Genomic DNA, 20,200 nt, shown 5'->3' with positions numbered 1-20,200 from the left:
GAATTTTATTTTAGGGGTGCTCAGGTGGTTCCTTTGAAGGGAATTTTGATTCCTTGGCTGAAGGTGTCCACTTAGGTAGAAGATGTTTTCTGACTCAAGGACAGGTGGCAGTGGGATGATAATGATAAAACCACGTGAAATTCCAAAGTTCTATTCATTTTAAATATCCTTGGTAGTTCTATGATCCTAAGACTATGAAAGAATGAAACATTTCATTTGCTACAGAGGTGTGTTTTATTTGCATTTCTTAGAACCCATGCATTTTGGTGCTCGCTCAGAAGTGGGTTCAGGACCTGGTGCCAGCAGGGCGCCTGGCACCTGGAGTTCCCATCACATGCTTTCCTTCTCCTACCTTCTTGGGGGTTGGGGGCCATGCTGAGTGTACTGGCAGGGGAGCAGGCCCTGTATGTATGGAGGGCAAGGGCATATAGACCAGGGAGAGGCAGGCAGCACAGAGGCCACCAAGAGCCTGGCAAGTCTGTGGAGGCTAAGCTGGACCCGGTGGAGCACACCTTTTGGGAGCAGCTCCCCCACTGCCTGCCCTGGAGACCCAGTAACATTTATGTCCACATGAAGACTGCTGTCAGGAGCTGCTGGACAGAGGGGGTGTGGGTCAGAACTCATGTAGTGAGATCTGTGTTCATGGCTGGGACCTGGCCATCAGCCCCATCAAGCCTGCCATCAACATGGCGCTATAGCTGCAGGTGGATGGCTTTGGGTTCTTGCAGGTGGCTGCCAGTGCCCCTGCTGGGGAGCTTGTAGCAGAATTGGAACCAGAGACTGATCCATGAGAACCGCCAACCCAGATCCCCCACAACTAGGCCATCTGTGTCTTCAGGCTCACACTCAAGTAACTGAAATGAGACTGGCCAGCTTATCCACCCAGCCCCACACAGCTAGGCTCTAGGAAGGGAAAAGGAAAGGATAGGGAGAGAGAGGGAAAGAAAAAAAAAGAAAAGAAAAGAGAAAGAAAAATTAAATTCAAGGGGCTCTACATTTAAATTGGGAAATATGTTTATATATCTAAATAACTTAAAGCCCAGTCAGTTGATTAGCCTGGATGTAGCTGAAGAATTATATGACAGGAGAACTGGATAATGTTTATAGCTCCAGTCCTGCGATGCGGCTTTAGGGAGCATTCCCCTCTTGAAGTTATGAAATTGCTGATTTAACTGTCATATGTCGGATTAGCTGGATCCCATCATGGTGACAAACACAAACCTTTTCCCTCTCCTGTCTCCTCCTGATTCCTGTTAGAAAAGTAAAATGAACCAAAATGTTTGTACTTAGTGATTTGCTGTACTAGTTTTCAGGATTTCATTATACTGTGATGTTTTTAAATACTAAACTATTAGTATTTTGTGTTGGCATATTGAGTTTATTTAGGAATTATTTATATTGTAGGGTCAAGGACTCCCTTATTTAATTAATAACAAAAAATGTTTGAACAAAAGTATTCCTAACTCAGCTATTGCTTTAACATTTCAAACAAACAAAAATGACCATATTTCTTTATCTCCCTAAAACTTATTGAGAAGCTTGAGAAGTGACTATGCACTGCCTTTTCTTTCTACTCTTGAGAACACTGTAACTTCTACATTGCTCAATCTGCTTCCATCAGCAGTTAACAAAAAAAAACAGTCCAAATAAAGCTAGTGTCAGCCGCCAGACTTGAGGTTGTGACCAACCCAATCCAGCCAGCTTATGGAAAATGATAATTAACAAGCACAATCTTTGACCAAAAGAGCACATCTTGCTTTAGGGCAAAGATTTTAAAAATATGTAGGCTTAAAGACATGTCTTTATTAAAATTGATACAGATAATAGGATTACAATGTCTATCTCTAAATGATGTAACCCAGAAAAGGATGATGAACTAAATATGCTTTCTTCTTTAAAAAGAAATCATACCATTGTTAAACATACTGTAATTTCATGAAACTAACATACTCATTCAAATATATCTGGCAAAATTTTCAAAACGGATATGGGATTATTGAAGAAAAGAGGAAGATATTACTTTAAGCAGTACAAAATCCGAAAGCTATTTTCCCCTATGATATCTGGAAAGTATTAAACAAAAATACATTTCCTATTCAGCAGGGATACTACTGATCAAACTTTATTTTTAAACGTGATGTCACCAAAGTGGCAGTGTAGGAGAACCCAGCCTCTGTCCCACCACAAAGATCTACAATTAGACATCTACCCATGAACAAAAATAACTCTGGGAGAGTTATGAAGTCCACTTGAGGACCTTCAGCAGCACGGTGGAATAAAAACCCAAGACCAACTGTACAAAAAGAGGAAGAAGACAGATTCTTCAGAGTCCATAGTCTCTCATGGACTGTGAAGAACAACAGAGGGGTTTGAAGTGGCAGAGGGGTGGGAGGTTGGGGTACCAGGAGGTGGGTATTATAGAGGGCACAGATTACATGGAGCACTGGGAGTGGTGAAAAAATAGTGAATACTGTTTTTCTGAAAGTAAATAAATTAATTTAATTAAAAAAAAAAAGAAGACAGATTCTTTTTACCTGCATTATCCATCGCCCCAGGCTGGCATTGCTCAATGCCAAGAGGAAACTCCCTAGCTTTCTCTACCCTGCAACCAGGAAAGAAATATCAGGGTGAATAACCAGCTTCCCCGGACTTTGGAGGCACTACATGAAGATCCCACTTCTGTTTCATCTCACCTAGACTGGCAAAAACCAAGATGTTTAGAGATAGCTAGGAACAAGAAAGAAATGAAGAAACTACTAGTATCAGCCATGTAATGGGAGTGATCCATGGTTCAACATGATCTGCTCTGCAGACAAACCAGCAGCTTTTTCCACTAAAGAAACCAATGACCAGCACAGCCACTGTGGACCTTCTGTCGATTTCACCATCTTTTGCTCCATAAGTGTTCATATTCTCTGATGCCAGCCACTTGAATCCCTCCTCACTCCCTCCTCTACTGGCCACTGCTGGAGCCAGGGAACTTCACCATTAGTCATCCCAGGGCTCTGTGGCTGCATGACTATAACACATCAGCCTAGACCACTGCAGCTGACACCCATCACCCAGCATTTGCCCAATTGTCACTGCCTTCTGCTGCCATTTGAATGCTGAGACAGAGACTGTGCAGCCTTGAGAGAGTACACCAAATAATTAGGTTCCCTACAACTGTTTGTATGCCTAGATCAGACTGTTTCCTGTCACGGGCCTGCAATACTGCAATCATCTGCACCTGGCTTCTCTAGCTATACACCTGCATGCCCCCAATCTGACCCTCATCACCAACCTCCACTGCTGTGCACCTGTGGCCAAGACTCAGCAACCATGGTAGTACATGCCAACAGCCATGGCCCCCACTGCTGCCAGTGACCTGCATTTGTCCCTGGCCCTAACTGCCTGTCTCCCCCATAATATAGTGGTATAATTGTCCCCTGCCACAACAGAGACACCTGCAGTTCGGCCCCACAAATATGTGTGCTCCCAGCACTGGCTCTAGCCTCTGTGGGCCTGAACCTGATCCTGAAGCTACCACTGAGGACCCCATTGGCAAGAGTCAAAGAGGCAGTCCTCTCCGTGAACCTGATACCACCACATGCTGCCCTGCATGGTGCCCTTAACCACTAGACCTAGGGTCCCAGCATACTCAGCATGCCCCACTCACAGATTAAAGTCTTTCCTACCAAAATCATGGAAGAGGTGACTGTTTCTTCATATGTGAAAGCACTTACATAAGGCTACAGGGATCATGAAAAATTGGGGAAACATGATGCCACTGAAAGAACCCAGTAAACCTCTAGTAACTGGCTCCAAAGAAATGGAGATCCAGGGATTTCCTAACAAAGAATTCAAAATAATTTATCAAAAGATGCTCAACGAATCAAAACAGAACACAGATAAACAATTTAACAGTATCAGGAGAGTACAAGAACAAAATAAGAAGGTCAACAAAGATAGAAAACATAAAAAAGAACCAAATGGAAATTTTGGAGGTGAAGAGTACAATGGCTGCATTGAAGGATTTGATAGGGCACTTCAACAGCAGACTAAATCAGGCAGAAGGAAGAATAAGTGAGCTCAAAGTCAGATCAGTTGAAACTGATAAAACAACACAAATAAAAAGAATGAAAAAGAGTGAAGAAAGCCTACATGATCTATGGGATACTACTAAAAGAACCCATTTGTGAATTTGGGGAGTTCTAGAGTAGAAGAGAGGGAAAAGCACAAAAAGCTATTTAAAGAAATAATGGCAAGAATTCCCCAAATCTGAGGAGAAATTTGGATACCCAAGTTTATGAAGCTCATAAGTCACATAACAAAATGAACTTAAAGAGCACCACTCTAAGAAACATTATAATAAAACTGTCAAAAGGCAAAGAGAGAATCTTATAAAAGAAACAGGAGAAAACCAGTTTGTAATCTATAAGGGAGCCTCCATAAGAATATCAGCAGATTTCTCAGCAGAAAACTTGCAGACCAGAGGAAATGGAATGATATATTCAAAATGCTGAAAGAAACTGCCAACCAAAAAATACTTTACCCAGAAAAGTTTTTTTAGAAATGGTGCATGATAAAGACTTTCCCAACAAACAAAAGCTGATGGAGTTCATTACCCCCTAGACCTGCCTTAAAAAGAAATGCTGAAAGGCAGGGCACATGGATGGTTCATTCGGTAGAGCATGGAACTCTTGATCTCAGGGTTGTGAGTTTGAACCCCACATTGGGTGTAGAGAGGACTTAAAAATAAATTCATTTGGAACATCTGGGTGGCTCAGTTGGTTAAGCAGCTGCCTTTGGCTCAGGTCATGATCCCAGTGTCCTGGGATTGAGTCCCACATCGGGCTCCTTGCTCAGCAGGGAGCCTGCTTCTCCCTCTCCCTCTGCCTGCTACTCTGCCTGCCTGTGTGCTCGCTCTCTCTCTGACAAATAAATAAATTTAAAAAAATAAAATAAAACAAAAATAAAAAATAAAATATTTTTTAAAATGCTGAAAGATCTTTAAACTGAGATGGAACAATGCTAATTGGTAACATGAAAACGTGAAAAAATACAATACATTGGTAAATGTAATCATATAAGTATTCAGATTCAGAACACTAATACTGTAATATGGTGGTGATTAAGCACTTTAAATATAAAGGTTAAAGGACAAAAACATTACAAACAGGTATAAGTACAAATTTGTTAATGGATACCTGATATAAAAATGTAACTTATGACAATGAAAACAGAAAAGAAAAGGAACCAAAAGGGTAGTTTTAGTAGGTGATCAAAGTTAAGTTGTTATCAGAGTAAAACAGATCATTATATCTATATTTTATGTAAGCCCCATGACAACAAAAAGCAAAAAACTACAGTACATTTAGAATAGGTAAGAGAAGGGAATCAAAGCTTACCACTACAGAAAACCACCAGTTTTACAGAGGAAGGCAACGAGAGGAAAAAGAGAACAAGGGAATTATGAAGAGCAGAACACGATGAGATGGCATTAGTGAGTTCTTACCCATTGTTAATTCTTCCAAATGTAAATGGATTGATTCTCCAATCAAAAGACATAGAGTGGCTGGATAGATTAAAAAAAAAAAAAACCAAGACCTATGTTACCTACAAGAGACTCACTTCATCCTTAAGGAAACACTTCTACTCAAAGTGAAGGAACAAAAAAGATATGCAAATGGAAATCAGAAGAGAGCAGGGGTAGCTGTATTTAGACAAAATAGACTTTAGCCCAAAATGGTTACAAGGGACAAAGAGGTCTTATATAATGATTAAAGGGTTAATTCATCAAGAAGATAGAATAATACTCATTTGTTTCTTAAATTCCACATATGAGTGAAATCATATGGTATTTGTCTTTCTCTGACTGACTTATTTCAGTTATCATCATACTCTCTAGCTCCATCCACAACATTGCAAATGACAAGGTTTCATTCTTTTTTTAATAACTGAGTAATATTCCACAGCATACGTATACCACTTTTTTATCCATTCATTAGTTGGTGGACACTTAGGTTGTTTCTATAATTTGGCTATTGTAGATATTGCTCTTATAAATATTGGGGTACATGTATCCCTTTGAATTAGTATTTTTGTTTTCTTTGGGTAAACACCTTGTAGTGCAATTGCTGAATCATAGGGTAGTTCTATTTTTAACTTTCTGAGGAACCTTCATACTGTTTTCCAGAATAGCTCCACCAGTTTGCTTTCCCATCAACAGTATAAGAGTTTCCCTTTCTCCACACCCTCTCCAACACCGATTGTTTCTTGTGTTGTTGATTTAAGCCATTCTGACAGATGTGAGGTAACATCTCATTGTAGTTTTGATTTATATTTCCCTGATATCACTGATAATCAGTGATACTGAGCATCTTTTTTAAAAATTTCTTTTCAGTGTAACAGAATTCATTGTTTTTGCACCACACCCAGTGCTCCATATAATGCGTGCCCTCCATACTACCCACCACCTGGCTCCCCCACCCTCCCACCCCCCGTCCCTTCAAGATATTAAGCATCTTTTGATGTGTCTGTTGGTCATCTAGATTTCTTTGGAAAATATTTATTCATGTAATATTTATTCAAATATTATTCATGTCTTCCTATGATTTTTCAACAAAATATTAGCAAACCAAATTCAAGAACCCATTAAAAGGAATGTATACAATGATCAAATGAGATTTACTCCTGCAATGCAAGGGTGATTCAATATATGCAAATAAATGTGATATGCTCTGTTAAAAAAGGAAAGGTAAAAATTATATGATTATCTCAATAGATGCAGAAAAAGCATTCGTCAAAGTAAAACATCTTTTCATTACTAAAGCTCTCAACAAATTGGGTATGGTAGGAGTATACCTCATTATAATAATGGCCATATATGGGACGCCTGGGTGGCTCAGTTGGTTAAGCAGCTGCCTTCGGCTCAGGTCATGATCCCAGCGTCCTGGGATCGAGTCCCACATCAGGCTCCTTGCTCCGCAGGGAGCCTGCTTCTCCCTCTGACTCTGCCTTCCACTCTGTCTGCCTGTGCTCGCTCTCGCTCTCTCTCTCTCTGACAAATAAATAAATAAAATCTTAAAAAAAAAATAATGGCCATATATGATGAATCCACAATTAATATAGTCAATGATGAAAGCTTCAAAGCTTTGCCTCTAAGGTCAGGAAGGAGACAGGGTATTATCTGGTATTAGAAGTCCTAACTAGAGGAGTCAGACAAGAAGAAGAAATAGGAGATGTAAAATTGTCGTTGTTTGCAGATAAAACGATCTTTATATGGAAAATACTAAAAATGACCAAAACCTGGTAGAACTAATGAATGACTACAGTAAAGTGGCAGGATACAAAATCAACATACAGAAATCAATGGTATATCTATACATTAACAATGAACTAACTAAAAAAATATAAAATAAATTTCATTCATAGTAGCATCAAAAATAATTAAATACTTAGGAATAAATTTAACCAAGGTGATGAAAGATCTATATACTGAAAATGACATCTTTCTTTGATGATGGAAATTAAAAATGCAACCATGTCATTTTACTCCTTCATTTTCCTTAATTTACTCTGTTTTTTCAGGCCTTATGCTTTGCAGTTGCTATTTTCTCTGCTTTGAATTTCACCCTACCTTACCACCATGTAAAAAAAATCTTATTTCAGCATCCAGCTTTGGTAAAATTTCCACTAGGAGCATCTCTGAACATCTCCCTGAAACCTCCACCACATATAGTTTTTTTCTGCCTCATTTTATTGACCTTGTTAATGACGGTAGGTTTCAATAACATGCAGCATCTCAATGGGAAGGCAGTATCACAATGAGAAGTTGTGAGTTAGTGTGAATGAGTTGGTATGGTTTACAAAAATACTAATTTAGAGGGATACATGTACCCTCATGTTTATAGCAGTATTATCTACAATAGCCAAATTATGGAAACAGCCCAAATGTCTATCTACTTGAATGGATAAAGAAGATGTGGTGTGTGTGTGTATGTAAATATAAATATATATATTTATATACATATAAATATATATGTATATTTATATATTTATATACATACATATATATGTATATAAAAGTTGGCATTTTTAAAAGTAGAAAATAGATTTTTCCCTTAGGTTAGGAGTTAAAAATTATTATTGCTTTATTACAATTTGGAAGTATAACCTGCTACATTAACTATAGCCTAGTATATTAATTTTCCTCTAATGTATTTAAAAAAAGATCAGCTTACCTAAGCAATCAACATAATCTTAAGTTAGCACATCCTTCCATTGGTTGACTCTATTCCCACAAAACAGATGCAAGAAATGACAAAGTGTGTCTGGCTTTAGCATTAGCAGGATGGTGTTGGGGGCCTGTTTTGAAATCAAAACAATGAATGAATATGGAAGTGTACTGCATATAGTTTTAATTAAGTTTCTACCTGTGCTGTTTATCTCATTCATTCTTTGGTTTCTGCAAATTTCATGCCATGTTGTAATTAGTCTGTGGACTTTCCTATGTTCTCTTCTAAGCTGTGGATTTTTTGGGGACAAGGACTTGTTCACTATCACTGTGATTCTTCTGTATCCCTAGAGTCCATCACATTGTTAGGGACATGGTAGGCACATAGAAAATACGAACACAGAAGCATATTCATTTCACATCTGGCACCTGACCTGCTCCTGAGGGTGTTAAAATCAGGTATTTTGTCCAGTAGGGCCTTTAGCTTGAATGGATTTCCCTGGTTGTGTGAAAGATGGTCCCATAAACCTGCAGCATTCCAAGAAAGGGAGAGAGTCAGCTTTTTAGAAAGGAATGCGAAAGAGCTATGTTTGATAAGGACAAGGATTACTTCCAGGAAATAGTGAAGTTTTATGATTAGAAGGTACCTAATGAGCATTTATGCCAAATAGTTTTTAGGTTTTAATTTTTGCCCCAATAAATATATCTTTTAAAGATTTTTTTTTTTTTTAAATTTTAGAGAGAGAGAGAGCAAGCAGGGGGAAGAACAGGCAGAGGAACAAGCATACTCCACATTGAGTGCAGAGCCTGACATGGGGCTTAGTCTCACAACCCTGAGATTGTGACCTGAGCTGATCAAGAGTCAGAAGCTTAACTGACTGAGCCACCCAGGGCTCCCAATAAATATATCTTTTAAAAAATATTCATATGGTAAAATTGTCAGACCTTATAATTTGTGAATAGAAATCATGAACTCTCCCCTTGTAAAACTTAATAAGATCTAAATTTAATAGATTTCCTTCTATTCATGTACAAACACAATACATTTTACAAAAATGAAAAATTTCAGATTTATTTGATTTTGATATGTTGCCCTCTCATCAAATAAATACATTTTAGCCATATTTCTTTTAAAAAATGATTTTTAATGACTGCATAGCATTCTAGAATATGGATGAACCAACATTCATTTTTTTAAACTTTTATTCATTCACATGAAGTAGCAAAGATAATACAAAGAGGCCCTATCCAGTCTCACCCAATATTCCCCAATAGTAAATCTTAAGTCACTGTAGTACAATGTCAGAACTAGCGAAATTGACATTGTCACAATGTGTGCATATGGCATTTTATCCAGTAGATTCATATAAACACCACCACAATCAAGATACAGGATACCACCACCCCTAGTGCTACCCCTTTATAGTCAAACCCACTCTCACCTCTCTCAACATCGATGTCCCATTACCGTTCTTCAATTATAGTAAGATTCTATATATTATATAATATTAAGTATTCCTTCTACATACATTGATAATCACATTGGTCAGTGTTACAATTTTTATATCAAGAGTTAAATATAATATAGAAAACTCAAGAAGAAGAGTCTTTTGTATTTATCCTCATTTATAATTTCCATTCTATTCTTCTTATGTTCCAAAATGTCTTCTTTTGTTGTTTCTTTTCTGTTTAGAGAATTTCTTTAAACTATTCTTTTAGGATAGGTCTGCTGGAAACAAATTCTCTTAGTTTTCCGTTATCAGAGAGTGTCTTGATTTCCTCTTTATTCTTGATGGATATTTTTGTTGGGTATAGAATTCTGGGTTGACAGGTTTTTTTTTTTAAAGCCCTTAAAATACCTACAACATATTCTTTTAGCCTCCATGTTTTCTGATGACACATCTGCTGCCATTCAAATTGGTTTTTCCCCCAGTAAATAAGGTATCGTTTCCCTCTTGCTGCTTTCAGGATTTTTTCTTTTGTCTTTAGTTTTCAGAAGTTTGATTATATGTGTTGGCATGGATTTCTTTGGGCTTATCATGTTGGGATTACACTAAGCTTCTTGAATCTGTAAGGTCATGCATTTTGGTAAATTTGGGGAATTTTCAGCTATTACTTTTTCAAATACTTTTTCAGTTCCACTCTGTGTCCTTTGTTTTTGGGGCTATAATAATACAAGTGCTAGACCTTTCACTATAGTCCAGTAGGTCTCTGAAACTCTCTTTTCTCTACTCCCCAGTTTTTTATTTGTTGCAAGGGCTTTTGTAATTTTCCACTGAAACATTTTATGAGGGATGCTTTAAAATCCTTGTCAGTTAATTCTAAAATCTGTGTATTCTACTGTTAGTATCTGCTGATTTTTCATTTTTCAGTTAAGTTGCATTTTTTTCCTGGTTTTTAATGACAAGTCATTTTTAATCCTGGACATATTGCACAGTATGTTATGAGACTCTGGATATTATTTAAATTTTCCATTTTGGTTGGCTTTCTCTGACACTGTTCTGACAAAGGAAGGAGTAGGAAGGGGAGGGATCTCCTTACTGTAAGCTGGAGCTAGAAGCCCAGGTTTCCCATTCAACCTTCAGTGAGATCAGATAGACTCTACCTGTTATTATGGTAATGGGAGTTCCAGTTCCCACCAGACCTCCACTGATACCCTGGCTTAGAGGGACTGGGTACAGTTTCACTGCTTGTTTCCTTGAGAATGACCCATTTTCAACTTAAGGACTCAGGAATTTTGTCCCTCAAGGATTTTTCTAGCATCTGCAGCATCTGTGACCCCTGCAGGAGGATGTTGATAGGTACCTTCGTTTGGAGGGAAGACCAAGAAACAGCCAGGAATGGGAGTTTATGAATCAATAGGAACTAGAATCATATATCTTTACCTGAACCATAGAAGGTAGATGAGATAAATCTTCTCACTTCTAAAATAACTGCCTTTGGAGAGGGAAAGAAAGAAAGGATAATTACTCTAGATTTTTAGACTTACTGCAATAGATGGAAGTTTTGGGGGGGCACCATGAAAACTCCGAGGGAATGACCTTATAGAAGATGCCAGGAACACAGTAGAATAACAGGTTCTATGCTAATGAGCAAGCTCAGGACCTTCTTCAGTGCTCTTTACTGTTGTCCCTCTCATTTAAGTCCTCACTACCTCCAAGAGAAACTAACTTAGGAGAGGAAGAAGCAGTTTGAAGTCAGATAGGATTTTATTTATTTTAGGCTAGATTGTTCTAACTCATCTTTGGTGTTAATCCAGTGTGTTTTCAATGGCACAGATTTCCACCAGTTGGCCAAAGAAAATCCAAGGCTATTTTATTACACCTAACTCTGTGGGCTAAAGTACATAAACTAGTATGATGTTGCTATACAGCTTGACATGTGTTATTTGTTATGGTAGATAGTTGGAAGCACAGTAATAGATGACCATGTTGGGCTATCCAGTTCCAGTTCTCATCAGCTAGCAGGTATAATTCCAGGTGTACTTGACATTTTCAGACTCTTTGAAAGGACGCATAGTCTACTGAGGGAGTTGGGGAGAGATACACTGGTGTGGCCTAAGATTCCTACAGTCCTGTCTTAGCATAAAAGAATGTGATTCCCTCAGAGGATAAGAAGGTAAGAGACTTTCATGAGGTATGTTTAAATTTGCTAATGCTGTGGGTTTTGCAAATAGTTTCTGATCCTCAGGACTATTTATATGTCCATCTTTACAGCACAAGGACATTTCCTTCTTCTACATATTGTATGAAAAGAGTATAATTATTGGTAAGATTAATGTAGCAGTATGCTACCATCTACACTTCTTTCTATGTCCAAGGATTTTTGAACCTTGCATCACTTTGTTAGGATAATTCAAGGTTTCAAATGTTTGAGCCTCTTTGGTGAGTGCCTGGGTGACTCAGTCAGTTAAGCATCCCACTATTAGTTTCAGCTCAGGTTGTGATCTCATGGGTTGTGAGATCAAGTCCCATGTTGGCTGCTGTACTCAGTGGGAAGTCTGCTTGCAGATTCTCTCCCTCTGCCATTACCCCCTACTCACTCGCTCTCTCAAATAAATAAATCTTTTTTTTTTTTTTTTTAAAGCAAATGTTTGAGGTTTGGGGATCAGATTTGCAGTATTACTACCAAGGAAATACCTCTGAAAGCTCATAAAAAAACTAGTATGACCAAGTGTTGGAGTGATTCTTGTGGTAAGGTTGAGTGATAATATTTGATAATTTTTACCAAATTGGTTAATTCCTGTTGACAAAACTTTAGAAAAGTATTTTTCCTGGAGACATTCCATGAATGTTTATCAATAGTATCATTCTAATCTTCCTAAAGACTAGTTGTTGACCAGAATATCATTGTTCTAATTAAATTCAAAATCATTGGTTGAATATATGTCCATTAATTGTGGGTTTTTTTCCCCAGGAGCTGCCATGTGTAGAAATTCTTTAAGTTGACTGCATTAGCAGTAGCTTGAAAGAAATAAATTATAGAGTTAAGATGGAATTGTCCTTAGAGCCTAAAGAAGTTGGGTGTCTGGGTGGCTCAATGGGTTAAGTGTCGGACTCTTGATTTCAGCTCAGGTCTTGATCTTGAGCCCTACACTGGGCTCCACACTGGGCTGGAGCCTACTTAAGATTATGATGAGTGAAATGAGTCCAACAGAGAAAGTCAATTATCACATGGTTTCACTTATTTGTGGAGCATAAGGAATAGAATGGAGGGCATCAAGAGAAGGGAAAAATGAAGGGGGAGAAATCAGATTGGGAGAGGAACCAGGAGAGACTATGGAATCAGGAAAAACTTCCAAAACTGAAGGGTGGGGGGATGGGTGAGCTTGGTGATGGGTATTAAGGAGGGCATGTGTCGTAATGAGCACTGGGTGTTCTATGCAAACAGTTAAACACTACATCAAAAACTAATGATGTACTGTATGGTGATTAACATAACACAATAAAAAAAATAAAGATTCTCTCTCTCTCCCTCTGATCCTCTCCTCCTGTATCCTCTCTTTGTCTCTCAAAACAGAACAAAACAAAACAAAACAAAAACATAAAGAAGTTAATTAGCAGTTAAGGGGAATATTTTACAGAAAATCAGAATTATATAACATTAAACTGGGAAAAAGATAATACAATAAAAAATCAAAATAAGAAAGGACATAAACATGTGAAGGAAAATGGGACTATTAGTAGAATCTTTCTTCTGTGGTCTTTAGTGGAAGCAGAGAATTTTATCTGAATTTCTGGTTTTGTTTTTATTTGGCTAGTTTTCAGGCAGTCATCTTCTATGTACTATCTGCTTTCAGAGGTTCCCTGGAAAAACTGTGTTTTATAACTTTTACTGGGTTAATTCTTCCAGTTCTTATCATCTAGGGATAAGTCTTTGTGTAAGCTTACAACTATTTTGGTTATCAGGAAAACTCACCAGAGTCTTTTCCAGTGAGGACCCAGGGCAGTCTTTTTTAGATTTCTTATTCCAGAATCACCTGCTTTTCTTTTCTTTTCTTTTTTTTTTTAATTGAGCAGAGTTGACACACCATGTTACATTAGTTTCAGGTGTACAAGATAGTGATTCAACATCTGTATACCTTATGCTATGCTTGCCACAAGTGTATCTACAATCAGTCATCATTCAATACCATGACAATATCATTGACATATTTCCTATGCTGTACCTTTTATTCCCATGGCTGACTCGTTCCATATCAGAAGCCTGACTACAGAAGATCCCGCAGGTCAGATTCCCAACAGCCCAGGTAAATGGTCATGCTGGGGAACTCTTAGCACCCAGGTCTGTGTCTTTCCCTGGAACAACATATAATAGCTGAAGGTACTCTTTCCCTTTATTTTATTTTATTTTATTTTATTTTATTTTATTAAGATTTTATTTATTTATTTGACAGAGAGAGACCACAAGCAGGCAGAGAGGCAGGCAGAGAGAGAGAGAGAGAGGAGGAAGCAGGCTCCCTGCTTAGCAGAGAGTCCGATGCGGGGCTCGATCCCAGGACCCTGAGATCATGACCTGAGCCGAAGGCAGCGGCTTAACTCACTGAGCCACCCAGGCGCCCCCTCTTTTCCTTTATTTAAAAAAAATTGTTCTCTAATGGGCAGGTTTTATGGGGAAGTAGGAAAAGTGTAGTTTGGTGCCTTCTTATTGTCTGTCTAATGACAATGTTTTTAGAAACTTTAGGAATTTATTTATTTTTATTATGTTATGTTAGTCCCATACAGTACATCATTAATTTTTGATGTAATGTTCCATGGTTCATTATTTGCACATAACACCCAGTGCTCATTGCAACATGTGCCCTCCTTAATAATGAACTAATATTATCAATTAGAATGTAAATCTACATTATATCAACAAAAGTAAAACAATATACCTAAGTAGTGTGCATTATGAATTTTCATCTGTGGCTTTAGGACATAATATGTTCTATTATTTCTCTAATCCTGTGGGTCTCAAAGCCTGGTTCATGGACCAGCAGCAGCAGGATCAAGTGGAAACTTGTCAGAAATTTAAATCCTGGGATTCTACCCAAAATCTACTGAATCAGAAATCTAGGAGTTAGGCTCAACAGTCTGTGTTTTAACAGGCCTGACAGTTAAATCACAGTCTGTGATTCTGATGCAGGCTCAAGGATGAGAGTCCCTTCTCTAGACCAGTGGCTCTCCATCACAGGTGACTTTGCATGCAGCGCACACTTGTCAATATCTGGAGACATTTTTAGTTATCAGAGTTGGGATGGAGGTTGCTACTGGCCTCAGTGGGTAGAGGCCAGGGGTCCTGCTAAGCATTCTACAAATGTATAGGACAGTCCCTATGCCACAACAGAGAATTGTCCAGCCTAAAATGTCCACTGTGTCAAGGTCGAGAAACACTGACTGGCCAAGAAATTAACCTCGATTTCTGTGTGTGGGTGGGTAGGACATTCCATCCCCAGTTCCATAGCCTAATGCCAGGCTTAGGTGGATCAGAAGGAAACAGGTTCTTAGTCCAGGTGATTTGCTGGGGCAAAAGAACCCTCCGAGTGTGCCTGTCCCCACCAGGAAGAATAACCCCACCACACTCCCAGCCGGGTTCTCCCGGCAACTTCAGAGAATCCAGGCGTCCTAAAATAACGTGCTGAGGGCAATTGGGGCAATACGTAATCATACCTCCCTGTCATCTTCTGTGTCTTCCCAACAAATCTCCACTCCCCGGTTGTTCTCACTTGCCTCTCTCCATAAACTCACCCATGCTCTCCCCATCACAAACCACTGCACTTCAGCTTACACAGTGAAACACAAAATCTTCTTTATTGTTTGGGGGCTCAGGTGGGTTTAGGAAAGTGCAGGAGTGGGGACAGGGGACAGGGGACAGGGGACAGGCTAACCTGTCTCTTTCTTATTAACTCTCCCTGCTATTTCACGAGTACTATGTTTAACCTAACATCTCTATGTATTTGTATATATTTAATGTACTTCTAAAGTAGCAAGCAGAGGAAAAGATAATCCCTGCAAACCTAATGAGCAGAACACACTTGCTGATCACTAAGGAAACAGCCACAGGAAGGAACAGGAATAATTCATAATGCCCAGAAAACATTATCCCTCCCTGGAAAATTTGTCAAGGCTAATCCATGTTGTAAGAAGTCCAGGAGAAGCGATCTGAGGCAACCAACATGCAGCGCATGAAGCAGTATCACCGAGATCCTGGAAGTGTGGGGGGTGCTCACTTATGTGAAGGCCGCTGCAGGAATACCTGGGCCTGCTTCCTATGGACAAATCTATAGAAGCCCATCTGCGATGCGTGCGCAGGGATGAGGGTGGCCTTGCTGACCTATCGTGCTGCTTTCCCCCGAGCCCAAATAGTGCCATTTCTTTAGCAGCGGTAGAAGACGTAACAGCGTCTTCTCTCCCTCTGTCCCCCCAGGCCCATCTGACATGGTCTTCGGTGCAGGGCCGCCTCACAGAGGCACCGCAGTACCACTGGCTCCAGTCACAGGGCAGGCGGATGTAGTGCAGATTGTAAGACATCTGCTGCATAATTCTGTTATTCTTGTCTATGTGCGAATACAGGGGGAAGCCGAGTTTGTGCAGAGCCTGGGTCTGGGAATAGACGATGTAAGAGATAAGGCCTTGTTTCCGGTACTCAGGCACGGTCCCCGCCATCCGCATCTCGCCTGTCTGGTCCATCAGGCCCCAGGACACAGGGGTCCCCTCGGGCCCCAGCAGGCAGAAGGTGGGGAAAGTCCGGATGCAGCGTTCGATGAACCTCTGGCTCCTCTCATTGCCGCCGAAATGCCAGAATTTATTCACCAAGGGAGCGTGGGTAACGTCCAGGGAGGAGAGTTGAAACATCTCTTGGTTGCTGTGGAGGCCCAGGAGAAAAGTCCATGAGTATGGAGGTCTGTGTGTGTTCTCTACCTCTATGGTCTCGAGAGACAGAGTGGGCAGGGGCAATAGCAGATGCAAAGTCCCCGAGAATTGGTGAGCTTGCAGTCACAGAAGGACCTAAGAAGGCCATTGTTGTTGGAGCGAGTGTACAGGAAGGACAGGATAGGTCGAAGGATTAAGCAGAAGTTGGATATACTCTAGATAAAAAAGGAAATGGAGTGTTTTAAGCAGAGGAGGAACATGGTCTGAATTACATTCTTAAAAAATGTTAATTAATTAATTAGACACACAGAGAGAGACGGCGAGAGAGAGGGAACATAAGCAGGGGAGGATGGAGAGGGAGAAGAAGGCTTCCCACCCAGCAGGGAACCCCCTGCGAGGCTTGATCCCAGGACTCTGGGATCATGACCTGAGCCACCTGGGTGCACCTGAATTGAACAGTTTTTTAAAAAGATTACTCTAGCTTCATTGAGAAATATTGATTGCAGATGGGCCTGAGCGGAAGCAGGGAGAGAAAACAGGAGGCTAGGTCAGTAGTGGGTAGTGCAGGCTGACTCGCATGAAACTCACACAGCATTGGGTTTACCACCACTGGGGGATAACTGCTTTACGTCCAGCAGGGAAGGAACCAGTTTCTTCACCTCATTCGCCATCATATAGAGAAAGCACCGTGTCTGCTTGACTTGGATGGATTTAGTGGTTGCAACATTCTGGATCACCTCATTCAGACTGGGCTGGGTACCTAGATGGGATTATAAGGAGAGACTGATTTGAGCACATCCTGTGGAGAAGCGCTCCAGGGGAGTAGGAAGTGTCTGGGATTTACAGAGAACCTAGGCTCAGTGCTGCTGCGTGACCGGAGTCTCATCATCACGATTTGTGCAATCTCCCCCATTTTACATGAGTAAAAATGGGCCCAGAAATTCTTTAAGTCTTTAGTGGCAAAGCAAGACTGGAACAAAGTTTTCTGGACTTCATAATCATGTAGTTTTGAAATGAAAGGAGAGGAAGGCTTTAGAAAAATAGTATCCAATATCCATTGTGCACTTACTATGTTCTCAGTGTGGTAGACTTTTGCAATAATGGCCTACATTCACCCACATCTCCTTGTATCCATCCCCTAGAGTAGTCCTCTCCTGCACTGCATCTGACCTTGGCCCTATGATCTGTTTTGCCAATGGGGAAAAATAAATTTGATGTGGGGAAAAACTTAAAAGTGCTTGAACACTGAGGCTAGCTCTCTCCTTGTGATCTCAATCACTTTGAAACCAATACTATATGAATAGGCCTAGTGCTAGCCTGCTGAGGTCACGTTGCCATAGCAGCCAACACTGGCAGCCAGAACCATCATTCAGACATGTGACTGAGGCCAGGCTCATCAGTTGGTCCAGAGCCCAACCACCAACCTACTGTAACTGCCTGACTAAACCCAAGTGAAATCAGCAGGACGGCCTTGTGGAGCCTAGCCCAAACAGTTGATTCACAGAATTATGAGGTTTGCTACACAGCAAAAGTTAACAGATCCATCCAGGTATCGTAGTAAGAGATTCCTATTCAAGATTTCCTTTAATCTTCTCAATGCCCCAGTGTTCTAGAAGCTATTCCTAGCCTCATTTTTGAATATGAAAGCCATGGTGTCAGAGAGGTTAAGTCATGTGACTAGAATCACATAGCAAGTAAAAAGCAGGTGCCATTCCAAGGAGTCTGACTCTGGGGGCATGTCCACAACCATGACCATTGTCCTTCACGGTTTGGGAGGTGATTTATGGCACAAGTTGTCACACTTAATCCAGGAATGGAAAGCCTTAAAGGAATGCTTCGGTACCCAATCACTTGAGGGATCCTGGATATGCCTGCAAAATAGGCCATAAATCCTTGGCTATCAAGAAATTATATTATGGTTAAAATAAAAATAAAAATAAAAATAAAATATAAAATAAAATAAAAATAAAACAAATAAAATAAAAATAAAAAATAAAAACCCATTCTTTGCAAGAGTATTTTTTTCTCCCTTTATGGGTGGAGTTAAAAATTTGGCAGCAGGCTGAGGGTCTGGAGCTTGGGGGATAGGAGAGATATGACTCAGGGAAAATTGTTTAGGACAGAGAAGTGAGGCTATACACATCCCATTTCTCTTACTCTGGATCTGCAAATGCTGTTTCCAGTTGATGACTTCTGGTGAGCCAAGAAATTCCTCACAATTCTTGAGGTCCTTGGCGTAGATTTGGTAAGTATTGGTGTAGTGATCAAAATCATCTATCATCTCCTATTGTCATTGGGAAAAGCAAAATGAAACAAATTCTTTTTATTTCATGATTGCAATACATTTTTCTAAATTCCACTCTACTGTGACTTTTTAAAATTGAAGTAAGTTGACACACAATGTTATGTTAGTTTCAAGTATCCAACATAATTATCCAATAAGTCTATACTTTATGCAGTGCTTAGCACGAGTACAGCTACCGTCTCTCACATACAGTGCTATTACACCACCACTGACTGTATTCCCTATGCTGTACCTTTTATCCCCATGACTTATTCATACCATAACAGGAAACCTGTACCTCCCACTCCCCTTCACCCATTTTGCCCATCCCTCCACCCTCTTCCCTTTTAGGAAACATCAGTTTGTTTTCTGTGTTTATGGCTTTGTTTCTGATTTTTGTTTGTTTGCTTATTTGTTTTTCAGATTCCACATATGAGGGAAATTATATGGTATTTGTATTTCTCTGTCTGACTTATTTCATGTAGCATTATACCTTCTAGGTCCATCCATGTTGTCACAACGGGCAAGATCTCACTCTTTTTATGGCTGAGAAATACTCCATAAACACTAAATCTTTTTTTTTTTATTAATTTCTTTTCAGCGTAACAGAATTCATTGTTTATGCACCATACCCAGTACTCCATGCCATATGTGCCCTCCGTAATACCCACCACCTGGCTCCCCCAACCTCCCACCCCCGGCCCTTCAAAACCCTCAGATTGTTTTTCAGAGTCCATAGTCTCTCATGGTTCATATCCCCTTCCAATTTCCCTTAACTCCCTTCTCCTCTCCATCTCCCCATATCCTCCATGCTATTTGTTATGCTCCACAAATAAGTGAAACCAGTTGATTCTCTCTGCTTGACTTATTTCGCTCAGCATAATCTCTTCCAGTCCTGTCCATGTTCCTACAAAAGTTGGGTATTCATCCTTTCTGATGGAGGCATCATACTCCATAGTATATATGGACCACATCTTCCTTATCCATTCATCCATTGAAGGGCATCTTGGTTCTTTCCACAGTTTGGTGACCATGGCCATTGCTGCTATAAACATTGGGGTACAGATGGCCCTTCTTTTCACTACATCTGTATCTTTGGGGTAAATACCCAGTAGTGCATAGGGAAGCTCTAATTTTAATTTCTTAAGGCATCTCCACACTGTTCTCCAAAGAGGCTGCACCAACTTGCATTCCCACCAACAGTATAAGAGGGTTCCCCTTTCTCCACATCCTCTCCAACACATGTTGTTTCCTGTCTTGCTAATTTTGGCCATTCTAACTGGAGTAAGGTGGTATCTCAATGTGGTTTTAATTTGAATCTCCCTGATGGCTAGTGATGATGAC

At 39.9% G+C, this 20,200-nt stretch overlaps 1 protein-coding gene and 1 pseudogene across 5 annotated transcripts in view; one reads left to right on the top strand and one right to left on the bottom strand.

Annotated features, from left to right (window-relative positions):
- The first annotated feature begins 372 nt into the window (after positions 1-372).
- LOC132016315 (ribonuclease P protein subunit p20-like) lies at positions 373-854 on the top strand (annotated as a pseudogene).
- A 14,637-nt stretch (positions 855-15,491) lies between these two features.
- Positions 15,492-20,200, bottom strand: part of LOC132020826 (glycine N-acyltransferase-like) — a 26,045-nt gene continuing 21,336 nt past the window's right edge. For all 5 annotated transcript variants that reach the window (XM_059404966.1, XM_059404978.1, XM_059404976.1 and 2 more), the window contains 3 exons: positions 18,730-18,856; positions 17,161-17,332; positions 15,492-16,564 (listed from right to left, as the gene is read on the bottom strand). In XM_059404966.1, coding sequence (XP_059260949.1) covers positions 15,799-16,564; positions 17,161-17,332; positions 18,730-18,856 — 1,065 coding nt within the window. In that variant the 3' untranslated portion in view covers positions 15,492-15,798. The remainder of the gene's footprint in view (positions 16,565-17,160; positions 17,333-18,729; positions 18,857-20,200) is intronic.

The sequence above is a fragment of the Mustela nigripes genome, chromosome 1, assembly GCF_022355385.1.
Source record: "Mustela nigripes isolate SB6536 chromosome 1, MUSNIG.SB6536, whole genome shotgun sequence".
In the NCBI taxonomy this organism is placed as follows: Eukaryota; Metazoa; Chordata; class Mammalia; order Carnivora; family Mustelidae; genus Mustela; species Mustela nigripes.
The sequence above is the reverse complement of the archived record's forward strand: the minus strand, read 5'-3'. Positions and strand labels throughout refer to the sequence as shown.